This window comes from Meles meles, chromosome X (genome assembly GCF_922984935.1).
Source record: "Meles meles chromosome X, mMelMel3.1 paternal haplotype, whole genome shotgun sequence".
In the NCBI taxonomy this organism is placed as follows: Eukaryota; Metazoa; Chordata; class Mammalia; order Carnivora; family Mustelidae; genus Meles; species Meles meles.
The window spans coordinates 118,734,232-118,755,407 of NC_060087.1; the positions used below are offsets into that span (position 1 = coordinate 118,734,232).

General features: G+C 46.2%; 1 protein-coding gene across 3 annotated transcripts in view; it reads right to left on the bottom strand.

The window, feature by feature from the left end:
- Window positions 1-1,758: 1,758 nt before the first annotated feature.
- FGF13 (fibroblast growth factor 13) overlaps window positions 1,759-21,176 on the bottom strand; it is a 481,330-nt gene continuing 461,912 nt past the window's right edge. For all 3 annotated transcript variants that reach the window (XM_045996541.1, XM_045996540.1, XM_045996542.1), the window contains 2 exons: window positions 4,461-4,659; window positions 1,759-3,177 (listed from right to left, as the gene is read on the bottom strand). In XM_045996541.1, coding sequence (XP_045852497.1) covers window positions 3,041-3,177; window positions 4,461-4,659 — 336 coding nt within the window. In that variant the 3' untranslated portion in view covers window positions 1,759-3,040. The remainder of the gene's footprint in view (window positions 3,178-4,460; window positions 4,660-21,176) is intronic.

A 21,176-nucleotide genomic window follows, 5' to 3' on the forward strand; every position in this document is an offset into this window, starting at 1 on the left:
AATTTTGAGGAGCATGAGAGGAAAAACCGGGACTGCCATATTTCGTTGGTAGAAATAATGGACGTGCGCTAGTGTCCGCTGATTCATGGCTAACTTAGCATAATAAAAACCAAAATTACAATTAATGAGAAAGAAGAAATATGGACGTGCTGGTGAGGGCGCATTTCAGTTTAAGCTGGGGATGGCACGCTTCGGCTAGAGGAGGCTTCTAAAGCGCATTCGAGTGACACTGATTCAAATTGGCTTTCAGCTCCGCTTTTTGCCACCCCTTAGCTGCAGACCGGTTCCAATCAGCTGGTTTGGATGGAGAGGTCATCCCACTACATACTCGCTCCCCCCATGTGTTCACTTGGACGACGGATGCTTGGAACATTTGGAAACAAGTCGCTGGGGGTCTGTAACAAATTCTTCTGTGAACTTGACCTGCTTACGACCGAAATCCAGGGCATTCCACAGAGCAGTGGTCCTCAGACTGGGGCGGGCAGCAGGCTCGGCGGATTCCCAGGCTTAGCCGAAAACCATGGCAGCAGACCAAGAGCACAGGTGACTCAGGAGGCCTGTGACAGGCGTGGGGACCCCCACTCTGCCACGGAGTCGGTATGTGCCCTGTGATCCTGCAGCTGCATGGCCAGATACGTTTCTTTATCCCAGTATTTTTCGACGTCAAGCTGGCTTCCAGAACACGGGGCTTTTTAGAACTCAGGGTGCTAACACGCAGTCTGAATCTCAAAGAAGGGAAGGGTGCATGTCAGTGGTTCCTGGGGAGTGGGTTCCCTGGAACCGGCAACCTCAGCACTACCTGTGAATTTGTTAGCAATCTGAAGTCTGGAGCCCACCCCAGACCCACTCAGTCGGAGACTCTGGAGGTGGGTCAGCATTCTAAGTCTTACAGGCCCACTAGGTGTTTCCGGTGTGTACCAAGGCCTGAGAGCACGGGCTTGTCAGTGTTTTCCAAAACCTTTCTTTCATCAAGCATGTAGCAGGGCTAATATTTTCTACCATCAAAGTGTGTGTGTGTGTGTGTGTGTGTGTGTGTGTGTGTGTGTGTAGATGTATGAAAGTCTCACCACTTGGTGGGAGGTTGTTTTGCTGGCTCCTGAATTATTGATGTATTTAGGCACTGCTTTCTGTTAAAAATGACTTGAAATGGCTCAAAGAGAATGCTGGGCATAACAGGCTCTTGTGGGGTATTGGGACCCCTTTTCACTTCTGCCAGGCTTCCTTGCGACTCCGGGGTTCTTGAGTTGTTTATTGTCAGTAGACCTGAGCTATTTCTGAAGGATGAGAAAGCAAAAGCAGCGACCCAAATAGTCAATAACCAAACCTTGAAGTCCTTGAGCAAGAGGGAGACAGTGTATCACTTTTCTCTACCAACCGAAAACTCGTGGGACTTAGTAAGGGGGGACGGTTGAGGGATTCCGCTCAGGGTCCACAAGTATTTAATCCTATGCCTTCCCTCCTCCGAGAGAAGTGAGCGCCGGAGAGGGGAACGGACCGTGTGAATGGCAGAGAGGATACCAGAACATGCGTGTCATCTGTACAATTCCATCACTGAATGGGAATGAGAATTCTCTGTTCCAGTCGGAGGTCCGAGTCCAAGATCTAGCACAACAGACACATTTTCAAGAACGTTCATGTGACTACGAATCCCTACACTGTAGACCGAGGGCAGTGACCTTACATACGTAATTCAGTGTTTAGGTCCAGTTCCTATGACAGTTAATGGCACGGGACAAACAATAAATACACGCTGAAGGATTTTTCTTTGAATGAATATAAAGAGTTTATTCGGTGCGTATTTGGGTATACAACAACAAATATTAAACAACTTTTTTTTTAAATTTTTTTTTGTGCACAGGACAGAAAACTGCCTGTACATGCTATGTCCACTTTTGGAACACAGATTTTAACAATTATTAATGCACGAAATCTTACGTGTCATGCAACTCTATGCCAAGATTCCAACTTTCTTCCATGCAACAGATATGAAGATCTAAATGGAAACCTAGCTAAGTCTTAAACACTTTTCCAGAAGCAAGTATAAGTATATGTTGTTTAGGCGTAACCAGTCTTAACATTTCCTTGTACACGATATTCACATGCCAAATACAACGACGGGAGGACTCGTACATATACAGATAAGACGTTTCTTATTTTAACAACACAAAAGATGATGTCACAGCTCCACAGTTTCTGTCTTTATACAAGAAGCCACAACAATAGTTGAACAAGATAACACAAATGGAATTAAGAGAAATCTACACTTGAGGATAATCTTTTTTCTTGTAAGTAATCTTTACTGACTGGGGTTGACAATACACCTCAATTTCTATGCACGGAATACAGCACAAGAACTTGACCAGAATACACTACAGTTCTTAAAAAAAAAAAAAAAAGGTAGAATCACAAGAACACTGTTACCTTGAGCCTGAGATGCCAATTCTGATTCAACCCTGAATTTGGTTGATTTGGATTAAGTGACTCAGAGTCAACAGAACCACTGAATTTCAGAAATCACGAAGTTGCACTATTACCAAAGTAAAGAATCAAGCGTAGATAGAAAACATTAAGCCAAGAAAACAACACAGGTCACATAATTTTGTTTGCCCCTACCAAACATTTAGGCAGTTAGTTTTGTTTGGTTTTGATTTGATTTTTTTTCTTTGTTTTTGTTTTTGAAGAGCAATTGTGGTCTTTTAACTTTTCTTGGTTGGAGAGCAAATTTTGATCAGCATTAGTGCTGTGAAATGTTTTTGGCTTGTCATCCCCAAAGCACAGGTGAGATCATGGGAAAATTGGGCAGTCCTTCTCCAGGATTTAGTTCACTGACAAAGCTTGGCATTCTTTTGCACAAGCTCAATAGAAATTATGGGGCGTTAGTATGGATAAGAAGGTGTCACGGCAGAGAGACTAGTGAACGCTGCCTGTCTGTTTGGTGAGCGTCATTGACGATTGTGAACTTTGGGGGGAAGGACTGCTAGAATTCAACAGCACCCGGAGGTAAGGTTCTGTTACAGAGCCCTTGTTTTGCCCTCACTGGCTACGTTGATTCGTTGTGGCTCATGGACTTGCCTCCGTTCAGAACGCCGGAGACACTTCTACTCTTGGTTGGGGTCCCGCTTCCAGACCGGGAGAACTCCGTGAGGTCGTGCAGTGACGGCTCCTTGTACATGGCCACTGGAAAGCAGAGAAACACTGGGTCAGAGGCCTTTGAGCGTGCACCCTGCATGGGCCCTCAGCTTGTCTTCTGGCCACTCGGCTTCCCTGCTCTAGGCTGAACACGGAGAATGCTGCTTCCGAGGACTCTGCCGAGAAGCGATGGGCTCGGCTTTAGCGAAACCTAGTCTTTGGTGCAGTAGCGTGCAAAGAATTCTAATGCCTCGTTCCCACCACTTATGGTTCTATACATGAGGGTATTAATGAAAAATGCATTTTAGTAACGCTCTTGGAAGTTTAAATATAATCTACAGCATTCTGTGCAAGCCAAATATTCAAATGTAAAACATTTGAAAACACTAGTTTCTATCGTGCTCGAAAGGCTACTCTCCAAGAGCATAAATATTTAGCACAAGTCGTAATGCAATACGTGGTCCGTGGTCATGTTGTGCTGCGAGTGACACCACGAGCTGACACGGCACCCACAACAAGCTCGACACTGTGCTCAGTGCTTCAGGCGCATTACCTCGTTTAATCCCCCAAGAATCCTATGACTTGGGTGCTCTAACCATATTTTACAGGTGAGCAACACAGGTCAGTAATCCAGCCACGCCCACCCAGTGAGGACAGAGGGGAGTTGGGATTCGAATCCGGGTAGTCTGGCCGCAGAACACTGGCCTCTGAGCTGTGCCATGTGGATTCGATTGGACCAATGTTGCTACTCTCGCCTCGGTTCTGACTCCAAGCCAATGACCTCTTGGAGGTCTTGCTCTGCTTTGGCCACATCCTCGAGCCCATCTCTACCACGTCTCAGCTACTTGTAACACCCTTATCTTCTGCACCCCACTGCTCTCCCCTACCCTTGCCAACTGGCTACTGATCTGCCAATAATGACCGTAGGCCAAACTGGGAAAACGTTGGGACAATATCGCTGGGTCCTTCCAGAGGGCCCAAGGAGCTTTGTGGTTAAGTGTTAAGCGTGCATACATTTGAGCATCTGTGCTTCTGTCCAGGAACCGTTTTGGCAAGATTTGAGGTTCTTGGTTGTCCTGGGTTAGCATTCAAGCTGCCCCCACAAGGGCGAGGTGTTACTATTATACATGTACTACGGGAAAATCAAAATCAGAAGATTGGATGCTATTGTCAATACTTCACGTTTTAAGTGTTATAAAACGTTACTAAATTTCCATATAATTGCCTTTATTGGGGAAGAATTACACTTCCCTTAAGCAAAGCAAGATGGTAAGGATTGCATTAAGTAAGGGTACTCGTCCAATCCGCAGTTGCTAGCGCATGAAGTTTACCTTTGAGTGGTTTGGGCAGAAAGTGAGCTGCAGGCTTGTTCTTCTTCACGTGGTTTCCTTTCATGATCTCCCCTTCTTTGTTCAGACCCAGATACCACCCTCGGCCGGACTGCTGCTGGCGGTATATCATCGAGGAATATGTCACGTAATAATTTTCAAATACCGATTCTTTGAATTTGCACTCAGGTGTAAAATGTTCCTGGCAAGACAAGTAAATAAACCAAAGCTCAGTATTTATAGCTCTGAACTTCATGGAGAACCGTGTGCTACTGAACTTTAGGAGCTCAGGACAGACTTTGTTCAAGCCCGTATGATCAGTGCTCTATTTTAATGGCATAAACTATTACCAGTGGAAACCAAGCCTATATATAACTATATATAATTCACGTGATGCCTTGGAAAAAGCCCCAAGTGCAACTGCCCCCGATCAATGATTAGCTCCCTTTGTAATAAGAGAATGGAAAAATTACAACGAGCTTCATAACTGTAATATATTGGATAAATGCAAGAGCTAAAGATGGGAAAGATCAGTATAAAGCTGTCACATGGCACTTTGTTCCCTTCGGAATTAAATATGAGAAAATAAACATTTGGTCCTTCTAATTAATGTTCATAGGTTCTCCAGTTACCATGAGCTATAACTGTCAACTGCCTGAGGCTGAAATCTGTGTTTCCCTGTGACGTTAGTGGCTGCCTCCATTTCTAGAGGGATGCTACAAAGAAAAGCGACCTTTGGCTTTTAGGTAAACCAAATCGATTTGTTTTTTAATCACTGGACCTTGACTTAAAAAAGAAAAAAAAATTCTCCCCTCATCTCATCCTTGTCTTACAGTAATGTTTACAAGCAAATCGATAGAGAAGCAAGGAATTTACAGTAATTCCACAAGCAGACATGAGAGAGCAGCCCAGGGGACCCTGAACCCTGGAATGGGATTTCTGCCATGTGCTTGGCCATGTTTTCTCTGGATCTGCCCATAAAACGAAGGGGTCCTGATCCAACAGACTATTACAGAAAAAAACAAAATAAAACAACAAAAAAACCCAAAGCCTTCTTTCAAGTGTTGTGGATTTGTGTGTATGAAATAAAGAGCCATTAAAAGTGGCCATTTGTAAGGCAAATGAAATGAGCAGCAGATTCTCATCTCTAAGGAGCCCATGGAACAGGGGAGGGTCCATCCGCAGTGGGAGACGAGGAGAAAAATGCCGCCACGTGACAGCGGCACCAAGGGAGCCATTTTAGATATTTGCTAATTTGCTGAGATGCTCCTCAGGAAGAATCGCTCATAAAACCCTAGAAAGAAAACCACCTTGTAAAATACCATCCGCTTTCTGGACACCAGCCCTTTCTGAACCTTGCCTTCGTGGTCCTACCGTCCTCTGTTTTTACATCAGATGTCAGTCTAAGTGATGCACACTATCCGCACAAGAGACTCTGAAGCTCTCTCACAATCTCGAGTCACTTCAGCAAAGACAGACTGGTTCCTCATATGGGGCAGCCTTTCTCTGAAAGTTAAGCCACATTTTCTTTTCTTTTGGGAATCCACAAAACCTGTTTCGCTCCATAAGCTCACCAAGTCTCCCCATCTGGCCTCCGCGGCACTGACTGGAGTCATCTCTGGGGGTTATTTCAGCCTAGGGGCATACTCGGTAAGTCCTTCAAAGAGTCACACAAGTTCGACCTGCGTGAGAAGAAATGTGTTTCCAAGGCAACGATCCCATGTAGGAAGCGGTGTTCCATTTACAGGCTGCGAAGACTCCCTTGTGTGGGATTCTCAACAGGAAAATCCAGTGTATGCCTATAAAAAAATGTGACTAGAAGTCTCCACATTTCTTCTAGCGATGAGCACAGTTGGTAGAACGTTGCTGAAATTCTTTGGGAGTAAAATCACCATTTGTGGGGGGGCGCCTGGGTGGTTCAGTTAGTTCAAGCGTCTGCCTTCAGCACAGGTCTCAGGGTCGAGATCCAGCCCCACAAGGGGCCCCACGCTCAGTGGGGAGTCTGCTTCTCCCACTCCCCCTGCTTGCACTTTCTCAAATAAATAAACAAATAAATAAATAAAATCTTAAAAAAAAAACCAGAAATCACCATTTGGGGGGAAAAATCTCATCCTTAGGGGGTGAGTTTTACTTTTATAAAGAGTCAGAAAACATTCAAAAATAAATATGGTGGGGGCACCTGGGTGGCTCAGTCATTAAGCATCTGCCTTCGGCTCAGGTCATGATTCTGGGGTCCTGGGATCGAGCCCCACATCAGGCTCCCTGCTCAGTGGGGAGCCTGCTTCTCCCTCTCGTGCTCCCCCTGCTTGTGTTCCTTCTCACTGTGTGTCTCTCTGTCAAATAAATGAAATCTTTATAAATAAATAAATGAATACGGTGAACAGCATGTGTGCTGGGGGTGAGTGATTCTGTGTAGGTGCATAAATACTGTATGGCGGACTCCCAGAGGGTGGGGTGGGATGGCTGCTGAGGCAGGTCCCCAAAAAGGGCTGCAGTTAATGTCTCGTGTGATGGCAGCCTTCACGGATTCATTTATAACACGGGGTTTCCACCGATCCTCCGCACTGTGTGCTAAAAGCTTCCGAAACCTTCGCAGGTACTCGCAGCAGTCGGCCACATACCCAGATGATTTGGACACGAGGTGTGCTGCCACTAAGGGGACGCAAAGGAGGTGTTTCATGAGAACGGAGGAAGCCGGGTTTCACTCTGACTGGGGCACTGCGGAGGGGCGGGCTTCACGGAGAGGGTGTTATTTTAGGTGAGCTTAGAAGGGTGGGTAGGAATTCAAAACAGAAAGAGGGGAAGGATACTATTTGAAGGAGCCACAGTCGCTCGAACCCCCACTTCCGTGTCTCCCCTGTCTCAGTCATTATCGCCCACCATCCTACCCTGGTAGCTGCTCCCGCTTCAAACGTCCGGGGACCGTGAAATTCACCATCCACAAACCCCTCCAGCCCGTGATCTGTACCTTCCGTTTCCACTGCTACTGTTCCAGCTGGTGCCCTCCGCCCTCTCTGCTGGCCAGCTCGGCTGTAATTGACCTCCTCTCCCGTCTCTCCCTTTCTGCTAGCACCTTTCCCTGCTAAAGCAACATCCCCTTCAGGAACTTCCGATGGTTTTGCCTGGTTTTACGGTTAAAAAACTCCTTGATGCGGCATCTAAAATTCTCTATGATTCAGTCACTACCCTGACGGGTCATGTGCACCTTTGTGCCTTTCCAGAGGCCACCCGTTTCCTTTGCTTGTTAGAATGTCAGTCTTCTGCCTGCCTGCCTGCCTGCTGGCTTTCCTCGTGTCCCTCAGGGGCCAAGCTCGGATGGAGGATCTCCCTCCGTGGGGACCGATTCTATGCGGATTTATGCTCCCTTAAGCCCCAAAGACACCTCTAGCTCGCCCCGGGGCTCAGGCCTTGCAGGGGCGGCTCCAGATGGCAGGGAACTTGTCTTGTTTTCTGAACCCGCCTTCTCCTCTGGCAAAGGACTGGTCATGCTGCCTAGCGCGCGGCGGACCACTCCGCTCTTGTTTACAGGGTTTGGATTTCAGAGATCCAGATTTAAGCCTGAGAGACTCCGGGATTCAAAGTACCAACCAGTAAAAAGTCTGCAGGGAACTTCCTTAATACCATATGGAGTCGGCTGTCTGCAGAAGGAGGCTGTCGGTGCACGGACAGAGCCTGTATGAGCGATCGTGTATCTGTTAAGAATAACAGACACTACGCAGATACTGGCACCTACAACATTAGGAGGAAAAACTTGGCGATTGTTACAACTATTGAAAAATGGCAAGGAAGGGACTCAATGAACTGAATGCTCTGTCACATCCTGGCAATTTCTTAGTCATCAACACTAAATTTGGACTCAGAAACTCAGTAGAGAGGAAAACGAGGCCAAAAAAAGAATGTTGAAGCAACCAGAGGAGTGTTCTGTTCTGTGTGTGACACTGTCATTTTATCCTGTGTTGGAATGAGTAGGCAGAAGAGGCTTCATTTTTATCCAGTGTGGAAGAATGTGAACATCCCACCCAACACAGGAAGGACTAGCGAAGGGAAGAGGGGTACGGGTGCGACTCTGTGCCTCAGCAGTGAGTCACACAAAATAACAGGTACTGACTGGGTTGACCCTCCTGGGGAAGCCCTATCCAGAGGATGCCGGGCAGACGTGTGGTGAGGAATCGGCCTCCTCTGACGGACGCGAAGATGAGCGGGAGCGCTCTTGAGAAAGGTACCATCGTGGCCTTGACACGCGGCAGACGCGAAACAGAAGCGGCATCACCCTTCTGGATCTCACATGCAGTAGATAAAAATCTGCTATCATGAGAAATGAACGAGAGGTTTCAAAAGATGCCAAGCATTCCCTGCGTGGCTTCTAAGAAGTTCCCTGGCATGAGAACCAAAGCGAAGGGGCTTTGCATCTTATAACTTTTTATGCATTGATTTCTCCTAAAAGTTGTTTCTCGCACATCTCGGTATTTTTTTTTTTTCCAGAGGAATGACATCTTTTTAGTTCATGAAATAATCAATCTGTCTTTAAATCTCCTCTGTATCATCATCTCTGTTCTCCTTGAAGTTCAAGGTTAGTTCTTTTCTCAGTGGATATTGAACCCTTTTATCTAAGGAATCCATACTGGTTAGTTATCATGATTGTATCTTGGGGAAGGAAGAAGGACCTATGCTGAATAAGCAGATCCAGGAGCAAAATCTAACACTTCTTTTTACCAATGTACTCACTTTATTAAGGGCAAAATTGTTTTTTGGAGGTTGAATTATCGTTGATGAGAAGAAAACATGTGAAACCCTCCCCATCACACTCACAGAACGTATAGGAGATTACTTGCAGCCACAAATGGTCACGGTTCGCCACCGCTAACTGGGGCTTATGACCTCTAGGCAGACTCCAAGAGGCAATGGCGAAGGGATCCACGCCACCCCGCGGTAACGGGGGCTATACACCAATAATGCCCAGATCCAACGGTGGGCTGCAAGGCAGCTTTGCCCCAGGAACAAATGGCTTTGGGCTTGTGTAAATTGCCCTTTTCTCTTAGGGTCAGAAGGAGCAACTGCGCCCTGGGCTGCCCGACACTGAGAGCCAAGGACGGAGAGGGTGCCGCAGGCTAGGCAGCAGCGGGGGCTGGGACGGCGGTCTGGCCGAGGGGGGCCACGCGGGGGACGTGTCCCTCAGTGGGTGCTGAGGCTCTGAGGATCGCCATGTATCCTGAAAGTGCTTCCTTTTAACGCATTTCTCTTGGGAGGAGTATTTTTTAAGTGGGCCGCATGAGTTCCCTTGGATCTAAGGAGAGTAATGGTCTGCTGAGGTCACCCATACCTCAGATGGCAACACGAAGCCCTTGGACTTGAACACAGCTGGTGACAGCAGCGTCGCACATGCAGGGTAGCCTTTCACATATGGACGGGCTAAGTGCACGTGTCCTGCTCTAGAGGAGAATTTCCCAATACATTCTGTCTTATTCACACATACCGCTTTGTAAATCAGGCGCCAGAGAACACGGAAACCAACACAGTTTATAGATACATGAGTGGGCTCTTCAAGACACTTAAAAAAATGAATGTAGTAAAACGACTTCTTCCTTTCAGCGGGTTCTATAAACATATTGTAACTACTCATCTCTCCCTTTAGTCCTCTCGCTTGGTCCTGTCTTCCGGCCACATTTTCAGTAGCCTGACAATCCAATTAATTTAACAATTACCGCCACGAGCATGGGCCACTCTTTGAATTCTGAGCCATGTTCGGACGACAATTAATTTCCTAGATTTAAAGTTAGCAGTTACTTCGGCACGTCTGACTCATGCCCGTCAATTATTCTCCAGACTGATGAAAATAATATGCAAATTAAAATTAGATTTTTGACTCTGTTAAAAGATTTAAAAAAATAGATTCTTAAAATACAAGTCGGACCCATGGGGGTGATGCTGTAACTACCTATATTCTCTCTATAGGTCTCCCCCCGATCAGTGATTTCAAAATCCAGGATTAATTATTATATTCAGGACTATGATGTTCTCTCCCACGGTACATTCGATGTGAATGAACTTCATTATTATTAAGATCGAAGAACGGGAAGGGAGAGTTTCGGGGAGAGGGAATTGATACTCACCTGGTGCACTGTAGCTAAGTAAAATTATTAATTCATGAAAAACAGACAGGGGTTTGTTCATTCAAACAAGCTCTGGACTGTGAGATCCTTGAGGGCAGCTCCTAGCATAAGGCCTGGCTTACGGTCCATGATCAATACACGTAGGATGAGATAAATAAATGAAAGATCAGAATAACATATGAAGGGAGCTTGGAAGCTCCTGAGTATGGATCCCGAAAAGGGCAAAGTGGGGCACGCTCAGCATAGAGGACTGGTTTAGAGTAGACGCTGACAAGTCAGAGCCTGCCTGCGAGGCCAGGGAGAGCAGGTGCTAAAGGGAGGAAGGGCACCTACAGATACATTCACCTTGAAAAACTGGAGAGGGAGGAGAGGAAGAGAGAGGAGGGGGGGTGGGAGGAAAGGAAGGAAGAGGGAGGGAGGGAGGGAGGGAAAGGAAAGACAAGTGGGAATAATGAAGACATAACAGTGCTTAAGCAGCAAGGTAAGAGGTTTCCTGCTAATAACCAAGATAGGGGCCTTGAACTTCTACTCTTGCCCTCTGGGTCTGCAAATAGCCAAACATTTCCAGTAAGTTCTATCAGCTTGAGTTTTGTTAACATTTGTTCGGGGGAGGGACTACCAGTCCTGCTGACCTGCCTGGATCGTTGCACGAGGACCCAGCGAGATGAGGTGTGTAAAAACAGCTCTCTAAACGTGAAATGTGGGATGATTTCTCAAAATACATGGCCAGAAAACCAGGGCTAAATAAATACATTCTCGGTTCTTTCCAAGGTTTTTTTTTTCTTCACTCTGGAATCCATTTATAAAGGGTCTGCTTATATGTGTTTTATTAACATGGGAGAAAATAAATTCTGCCCCCAAATTAGGACTGCCCATGAATTACACTGTGTGTTTAGTGCTTTCCTCCGAGCCTGCTTCCCAGAAAACTGTTTCGCCTCCTTTCATTTTTCATCTCTGTCTGCGGCAGGCTGCAAAGGCTGCGGAGCTTCCAGCCACGGCGCGGAAGAAACGAAGTGCTTACAAATGGGCCTCGTGAAATACCATGCAACCAAATGACTTCCAAGTACGCATGCCATTTAGCAACCCTTTGTAAAGAAATGCAAATCATAATTAAGAAAATGGATATGGGATGATTTTCCCTTATATGGCTACAGTGGAATTTCTTGGTAGCACTTTCATACTCCAAGATAGTTCATAGACACACACACACACACACACACACATGGCCTTGTCAATCAAGGTCCTCTTTAAAACAGAATCGGGACACAGATCTCACCATATTTTAGGCCTGGAGTTCATTTAGTCCAATACAATTGGCCTCTTCTGGATTTCCATACATTTCTGTAAAGCAGTCTCACACCAGGGACTACCCAGACTGCCAAATTTTACAAAGCGATTTGTGTTATTTATTTATTGAAGATTGTATTTATTTATTTGAGAAAGGTAGAGAGATTGAGAGAATGAGTGGGAGGAGGGCTAGAGGGAGAAGTAGACTCCCCACAGAGCAGAAAGCCCCTTGTGGGACTCGTTCCCAGGACCCCAGGATCATGACTTGAGCCAAAGGCAGACGCTTCACCGACTGAGCCACCCGGGCACTTGTGATTTGTTTTATTTTTATAAACACTGAAATAAGCTAGAAAAAAGCAGGAGACAAAACAAAAACAATGCATCCCTTACAGAGCCCAAGAGGGGCTGTTGTTTTTGTCAAGATACTAAAAAATGATGTGATCCAAAGGCCTCATTCAGTTCCAAACATGGTCAGCAAACAGGTTTTGCAATGGAAGTAACTTGCTACGATTTGTAAGTAAGATGGATGGGCCACATGTCTCCAAGGCTGCGTAACTGGTTTAAGACAGTGTTAGTGTGGCCCACCCCCTTGCAGAAAAATACAGATTTTTTAGGCCTTGTGATCAGGGAACGGAAGACATCCTTCATTTTCTGTAAGACAAACTGTAGAGAGACTGTGTGACCAGCATATTAATTTTCAAATCTTACTGTTTCACAAAAGTCTGTGGTAAAGTAACCTTTTCCCCCCCAGGGGAAGGACACTTCTCTTAGCTGAATAACTCCCTAACAGTCTTTTCTTGTCTATGATGTGCATTAACTCTGGATGTGGGTTTTTCCTATAGAATGGCTGACCTATGTGTTTTGAGAGGGGAATCAGATATCAGATATGCTTTCTAAAAATAAACTTGCAGGTCTTCCGGCTGCTTTCTAGAATTAATTTGTGCCCACTGGGCAAATATTCTCTGTTACTATGGCACTTTCTCATTTGTGGCCGTGCTCTTCCGTGTAATAACTTCGGAGCGGGATCTAAATCCATCTCCAAGAGGACGACCTGGGAGCTATCTGTAGTCAGCAGGAGCAGAAGCTTAGTAGGTTGTTATCTTTTTAAAGGGCTGTTGCAAGCTCCTGTCTGAAAATTCAAAGACTGGGGACGCTGGAAACTTTCCCCAGAGATCCAGTGACTTGTCATGCAAAGGAGAAAGGCTCTTCCCTCATAGATCAAATAAAAAACTGTGGCAAGGGAAGGGGCCTATTAAAGATGAAATCACACCAAGACGGGTGCAGAAGATGTTCTAGCACTTCCGGCACTTTGGAGGCTCATCGTTTTGATTTGTGTTGGAGAGCGGTTGTGTTCAATGTGATCGGGTCTGCCTGTGTAGAAGAGGGTCCCGTGCAATACCCAGGAGTTTGCTTCTTCAAAGACTTTCAGAGAAGGCTTCTTTTTTTTTTTAATATTTTATTTATTTATCAGACAGAGATCACAAGCAGGCAGAGAGGCAGGCAGAGAGAGAGGAAGCAGGCTTCCTGCTGAGCAGAGAGCCCGATGCGGGGCTCGATCCCAGGACCCTGGGATCATGACCTGAGCCGAAGGCAGAGACTTTAACCCACTGAGCCACCCAGGCGCCCCCAGAGAAGGTTTCTTATCGTTTCTCTTGCACAGGTCGGAAAGCGACGCTGGATGACACTCACTGCTCAAATGCAGGTCACTCACGCGTGCTTGCCGCCGCACACCAGAAAACCTGGAACTGCGGGGCAAGGTGCAGAGGCCTCATCTATGAACCGAGGATGAGAAAGGTGGCACGGAGGGGTAGTGGGCCACCACATCACACCGCGCCCGCGAATTACTTCCGGGGATAGGAAGTTACCAGGAGAGTCATCTTTCTATGAAGAATTCTTCCTCCTCCTCGTGGGCCCTGCCTCTGGGATCCCTGAAGAGCTCTGTTCAATCCTGCCTCTCCCGCTTCCTAGATTCCCAGCTTTGGGCCATCTACCTGCGCTCCGCACCTGCACCCACGAGAGGCGCCCGGCATCCCGGGCCGCACAGCAGGCGGTGGGGGGGGGGGGGCGGGGGGCGGGGAAGGTGGCGAGCACAGGTGCACGTGCTCACGGCTATGGGGGCCCTTCCCTCGCCTTCACGTGCAGTTTGTGTGATAGAGAAGAGATGTGGCATCCTCGCCACCCCAACTTGAAGCTGGCATGAAAACTAGCGGTTGTGGGGTGCTTGGCTGGCTCAGTCGGTTGGGTGTCCGACTCTTGATTTTGACTCAGGTCGTGATCTCAGGGTCCTCGGGTTGAGCCCTGTGTTGGGCCCTGTGCTTGCAGTGGAGTCGGCTTGAGATTCTTTCTCTCTCCCGCTGCCCCTCCCCCCTGCTCGCACACACACACTCTCTCTAAAATAAGTAAAATTTTAAAAAGAAAAAAGAAAACTAGCAGCTGTCGGTGAAAACAAATGAGCGGAGAAGCACCTTTGCACTTCTGGGAGGGGCTCACATTACACACTAAGCGTACGTGTGAGAATTCCTTTCCGTAGGGGTTCCTTTTCAAGGCTAACAATACATGAGCTTTGAAATTGGGGCTTAAAATATCCTAAGATTCTAAAATTTGCATTTCTCTAACGTGTATCAGTGGAACCCACATGATATTTAAGAGAATAATCCGGTATTAATGGGCCAAATGACATTTGCATGTCTCATTTTAATTACTATGCCACGGAAAGTACAACATTATTATCTCGCTTCTTTTGTTCTAAACTATTGTTTTGCCGGTTCTACTTTCACAGTGTAGGTTACTAATAACAACAATAATGAAAAATCTAACAGTACCTTATGTTTAAGCAGTGTCTACTTTTTAAAGTTTTTGACAACTGCTTCAGCAGTTATGGCATTCAAGTGACAGATAAGGGACAGTTGAATAATGATGATGATAACAAAGGTAATGATTATAATAGATTTTGGTCGACGTTTTTCTTCTCTCTCACGAACTCTTTTTACGGTTGAGGAAATGGAACCAGAGATGCTAACACACTGGTTTTCCCACGTTCTTCTGGAGAGCTCCAGAGCAGGGAAGCAGTTCCTTCTAGAGGAAACTGGAATGTGTTTCCGGTTGCTGGTGTTGACTTGGGAGCAGTCCTTATCTTCAGGCAACCTGAGCTCTCAGGATGCTTCCCGGGCTGCAAAGAGCCTTAGGAATGGCAGCCCTAACTGGTCCTGGGAAGGAAGAGCCTTACCACCCAGCTCAGGCTAAGCCTGTCAGCCTATCTCAGCCCACTGCTTTCTCCAGCTCACCAGATAGCTTTCCACTAATGTGTCAATTTAAATTCTCCCAGATTATGCCATGGAAAGTTCATTCTACTGTAAAATGTTCATGACTGAATTTCAGCACACTTGCTTTTTGTTTTGTTTTGTTTTCTTTCCAGTGACCTCTCTACCCTAGGAGGTTGTCGGGGATGACCCCAGAGCACGTTTGCTGAAACTAGGCTTTTGCCTCTTCAGGTGCGGATGTGGGTGATGGGAAGGAGACACAGAGATCGATCTCATAAGGCGTGTGTATGTGTGCGCACGCGTGCGTGCACGCCTGTGTGTGTTGGAGAGACAGAGAGAAAGAGAAAGAGAGAGAGAGAGAGATAGCAGACGTGCTGGGAAGAGAGAGACACAGAGAGAGAAAGCTGGGATGGGGGACAGAGAAAGACAATAAAAAGTGAAAGTCACTGCGATGATTTGTTTTTCCTAATTTTATAATCCTGTGACCTTCGAGAAATGTCTACCATCCCTGCACTCCCCACCAAGGTTTAATGGGGAAGGTGGAAAATTGAATTATCTTTCCTCTTTGGGGAAAAAAAATCTATTTCCTGTCCAAACTCCCAGTTGTGCTCAGAGCTCAGGGTAAAATCTGAAAGGCCACCCAGGGCCAGGTCTGTTCTCCTGTGAAGTGAGCATCTATACTGAGGAGCCAGACAGAAGAGTAAACCTATTTCTTCCTGGGGATTTTCCTACGTGTAATACACATACCTCTGAAAAAGACAATGACAACAAAGAGATCCAGGTCTCTTGAGAAACTGAGGATTACTGCGGAGAAGTCCTGGGCAAGTTCATTAAAATAAGACACTTTGAATGAATGCCGCCATCATAAAGCGGATTATATTTTCATTAAGAGCAATGTAACGCTCAGCTGTGTATCGATGTGGCAGTCAACACGACAACGGTTCCCGTCTTGGGACCAAAGTGCCGTCGCCAGTGATGCCAGGCACTCTCACCGTCATGTGAGAAACCACCGCAGTGAAGCCTGGATTCTAAAAATGTGCTTTTCAGGAGTGCTGACACCACGTACTCAGCCGTGATTCAAAAATAAGCTTTGGGTAGCTTAGCTTAAATTCAATTTGGTTTGTTCTGTCCTGAGATACAGTAACATTTTTATATTACATTTTTAAAAAGGCTTTTGATGACATTAAATTATGAAAAGAGGCAAATTATGGTTCCTTATCACAATACGTAATTTAAATTTTCAAATATTTGTTCCCTAAGTGTTACTGTAGTTGAAAAACACAATGCAGGAATATAATCTAAACTATGAGAATCTATAAAAATGATTAATACTTCATAAGCTTTGCACAACCATGACCTACTCGGAATAATTTTTGGCTTTCATTTTGCGCAGTGTAGACTGTTAAAGCATTTGCATGAGAATGCAAAATGCATAAATTATCCCTGCAGGGAACACTTAAAACTTCAGGTAATTATATAGCATAGAAGTGGTTTCAAAGAACTCAAACAAAATAACAAATAATTCTACAGTCACCCTTTAAGATGATGATTATTCTGTGCTTCCTGTGATCTTGATCATGAAAATCCCTCTCTTTACAATTACATTCCCGTTATCAATTCTTACTTTGTTCTTTTACCTTCACGCTCTTACAGCTGGCCCTGAAAATTTGCATGCTGTAAAAGCTGAACTAGACAGCTAGTAGAGATGAATTCTCCGGTTATATTCATGCTGTGAACAGAACCATAACACTCCCTTAATATATCTTATCATTGCACTTTTATACTAAACATGCATCCAAATCAAGTCCTATTTTTTACATTCCTCCTGTTCAAAATCTTTTAATGGCTCCCTGCTGCCTACAGGATAAACTCCAAACTCCCTGGTCTGGTGTTCAAGGTCTTCCACAATCTCGCACGTGTTCCCCTACAATTCTAGCAGTAACATTCCTCCACTTAAGCCAGACTAGAGAAATGAGGCCAGGACCGAAAGTAGCAGGGATCTGTCTTATGAATGGGCAAGTGTCTCCTCCAACCCGATGGCTGTGCTTTGGAGTCTGGGATGGTCACCGCAGTGAGAGAGAACCGCTGGGTCACAGGGGATATGTAACTGATCCCCACCCCGTCCAAGTTTCTTATGTTCTGCACCATTATGATTCTTTTCATTCAAAAAAAAAAAAAAAAAAGCTGAACTTTTCGAGACTCCAATCTGCCTCACATCATGGTTCCGTGTACCATGCATGCAATTCTTTTGGGGGCCACTTGCTAATAATCCGCCCCTCTTTTTCCCCCATAGCACACAGAAGAAAAAGAGCCAAACGTCAGTGTTGTCAGAAACCTCCAGGCTCGGTGCTGGCTGGAACGCAAAAGCACTTTATAACTGACTATTTCGGAAGAGTTTCCCCAGCATCAAGAAAGGGGGTAATGAGATTATATCTGAACAGAAGAAGGCTCAGTTAGTTCTCTCGTGCTAATTTTTACCAGGTGGCTGGGGATGAAAAATCAACAATGGGCAAATGAGTGGTACAAATGACTTAAAAAGTAATCGAGGGGGCTAAAACCACAAACGTTCATGATGTGTTTGTACCTAGTCTTACGGTTCATAATGGCTCCATATGAAGGTGCTGTTCAATGCACGTGACTGATGTGTGAGAAACCGTATCACCAAGGCATCGCGTCTCCAGGACTCACAGCAGCAGTGGGACGGCATCTCCTTTTATTTTTTTTAATGTTTTTTTATTTAATTACTCAACAGAGCGAGATCACAAGCAGGCAGAGAGGCAGGCAGAGAGAGAGAGAGAGAGGAGGAAGCAGGCTTCCTGCCAAGCAGAGAGCCCGACGTGGGACTCGATCCCAGGACCTTGAGATCATGATCTGAGCTGAAGGCAGAGGCTTAACCCACTGAGCCACCCAGGGGCCCCTCCTCTTTTTAACATCTCCAATTAAACTGGGGATGATGCCACAGGACCATGCCTCCTCCGTTCCTCAGCACTAGGAGGGTGCAAACGACAGACACGTCTTCCGCAAGAGAAAGAGAAGGCTGTGGCCCTTTGGGGAGATCACAGTCCTCAGAATGAAACTGCCACACTTAGCTCCAGACACAACTGGCGAGATGCAGAAGTCCATCTAAAATATAGTTGACGGCAAGGTGACAGCTGTCAGGGAGACAGGGCGGACCAGAGGCACAGAACTCTACCTGAGTTATTTCTCTGGGGAAGCGGAGCAGGTGGTGGGGTGCGACATCCAATTCTCCCCTCTCCCTCTCCGCCACAGGTCCATATTCTCTGCGCTCTGGAACCCACCGCTGGAGAAAGGAGATGCCGCCCAGTTCTGTACTTGACGCTCAAGTCCCAACGGTTCAGGGGAGGAGAGAAGACAGTCAGTCCCCAGTGCTGGTTCGCAGCAAACAAAGCGTTTTTGGAGGAGCCTCGCTACTCTGCCCTGTTCTCCCAGTAAAGCAGGTAAAAGCTCGGGCCCCAGAAAAGAGTTGATTTGTGTACAGAATCCCCGTGCGGGATTTGCCTGGTGAGTCACAGCTTCTCCGGACAACGTCTTTATATAACGGCTATTGTTTTGCCAGATGTGCGGTATCATCTCTGGCTGACTGACGAAGACTGAGTATCTGAGATACTACTTTATGGGGACGATACTCATTAAAGTCAACAAGGATTTCTTGAGGGTCTGTCAAGTACTTTGTCCTTCCTTTGGGAATAGTAGTCACCTTCCCCAGTCCGTTGTCTAGAGAGAACTCCCCGAGCTGCCTCCAGAAGTCAGGCAAAGCCCCAAGCTGTGTCCTCATAGTCAAAGACAACAGACCCAAACTGACTCCTGTGGTCTACACTGGCCCAGCAAGATGGAGACCTACTGTAACAGCTTCCTATGAGGATAACACAACAGGGCATTTCTTCCCATCGAAAATGACGCATTTGTTAATTTCATCGGTTCTAGTTACGTGTTCTGGTGTCATCAACAGCGGCAGCTAAGCATCTGTCACTTGGAAAAAGTGTGGCTCTCCTGGGTCGAGAGAGATTAGAATAGCAAGAGCTAATGTCGGAACCTAAAAACAGATCCTTCGGGATCACACAAGAGTGATCGAAGTTGCCAGGATGACAGTGTCTGAAAGAACATGGAAGTCGCCTATCCTCTGACCAGCCGGACTCGCGCCAGTGTAATCGCAGGAACCACGAGTGATTGCGGGCAGGCTATGAGCATAGATGAGAATAAGGCCCCATTTGGAAATCACCGTCCTGCACGGTGAGATTACTAGAGTGCCAGTCACCAGAAACGACACGCTTTAAACACTGTGATGCCCCTGAAGTTGCGATCTAGTGAGAGAATGTTCGCAGAAGCTGAGTATTTGCTGAAACTCATAGGGGGCAAGAATGAACAGGGAGGCCAGAAGCTAAGTGACCCGAATGAAGGGCAATACAAATATTCTGAGTAAACACTAAGAGAGTTTCCGACCTCCTAGCTCTGGGGGTGGCTGTGGCAGCAAGGCCCAGCTGTCAGGGACTTCGCTGATTTTCCAGCGTTAGAAAGGAACAGGAAGGCCAACCAGGTGCGAAGCCATTAGAACGGCAGTCTTTAATCTTGCACAAACACATCAGATGACATGTGCAAATAGGAGAGCGAAGGGATGGGTGTGCAAACAGCAACCGCCGGAGGGCGGACACGCACACGAAGCCGGCGTGAGAGTGGCTGCGGATGACAGATGTGTCTTCTTGGCAGCATGAACTCGCTGTCCTTCTAAATAGGCTCACTGTTCATCCACAGTTGCTTACCGTATTTTGAGGAAGCAATAATAGGTTCAATTTTCCCTGAGCCTGAGTCACAGTGTAGTAAATTAGGTGCTCGGGAAGGTGTGTTATTTCCTTGAGGCTACTAAGCCGTCATTTAAGACGTAATATGCTTGCTTTGGTTTATGAAGATGCTACTGACTCACTTCAGCGGGAGTTGTTTTTCCTGCATTGCTGATGGCTGAGTTAAAGGAATGCACTCGTTTTTTTCCTCCTTGCAGTGGGGATGGGATGGCCTGAACTAATTAAACGTTCTTGCCAATTCCACGGTGACCCACGGAGCGAATGCTCCTCCACGCGCCACCTTCCAGTGGCTTCCCGTCTCACGTAGAGTCGGAGCCAAAGTCCTCACCTTGGGCGGTAAGACCACACACGCTATCCCATCCGGACTGCTTCCTGGTTCTCCTCTGTCACTTGCTCTCTTTTGCGTTTTATGTCGGTCACACTGGCTTCCTAGCTTGTCCCTTGAACATGCCACGCATGTTCTACCCTCAGGGCCTTTGAATTTGATGATTCCACCTGTCGGGAATGTTCTGAAGCCCTCCCTCTTGTCTATCAAACGCCCGCCACCTTCGCAAAGAGCCTTCCCCTGACCACCCTAAGCAGAAGTTGTCTCTACCTCTCAGCATGCCCTCTCCCCATAATCCTGCTTGTTTATTCACCAAAGCAAATTACGCATTACTTTATTTATCCACCATCTGTCCACCAACTCTAGAACATCAGCTCTACAAGGGCAGGGACTATGTTTCGCACACGGCTGTATTCCAGTATGTGGAACAGTGCCTTATGCTTTGTAGCTGTGCCATAAAAATCCACACAATGAATAGATGGGTGACTCCTGGTGGCCTGATAGATTAAACGGACAAGTTAGTCCAGATTATTAAGGCCTTTGCGTAAGTATTAAAGAATTAGAGCCATCCCCAAATTATATTCAGGCTCCCCTTGTTACTGGGGCTTTCGTTTTCACTGTGGTTATGATCTGCGTTATAATTATAAACTAGCATCTCTGCCCAAAGAAACAAAATAAACCTTTACTCAAACTCTCTGGAGCTATACATGAAAGGTTACTCACAAAAAAGGGTGGGTTAAGATGAAAGGAAATAGCTAAAAAGGATACCTTTGAGGTAATTAATCACTGAAAGTGGCAAATCCTGATGGCTAGTAAATTTCAAGGGCTTATCTCGGTAATATATGAAAGTGCAATCTTCTTCTCAACATATGAGAAATGTCAGTTCATTGTACTGAACAAAAGGAAGAAATGAAGAATAC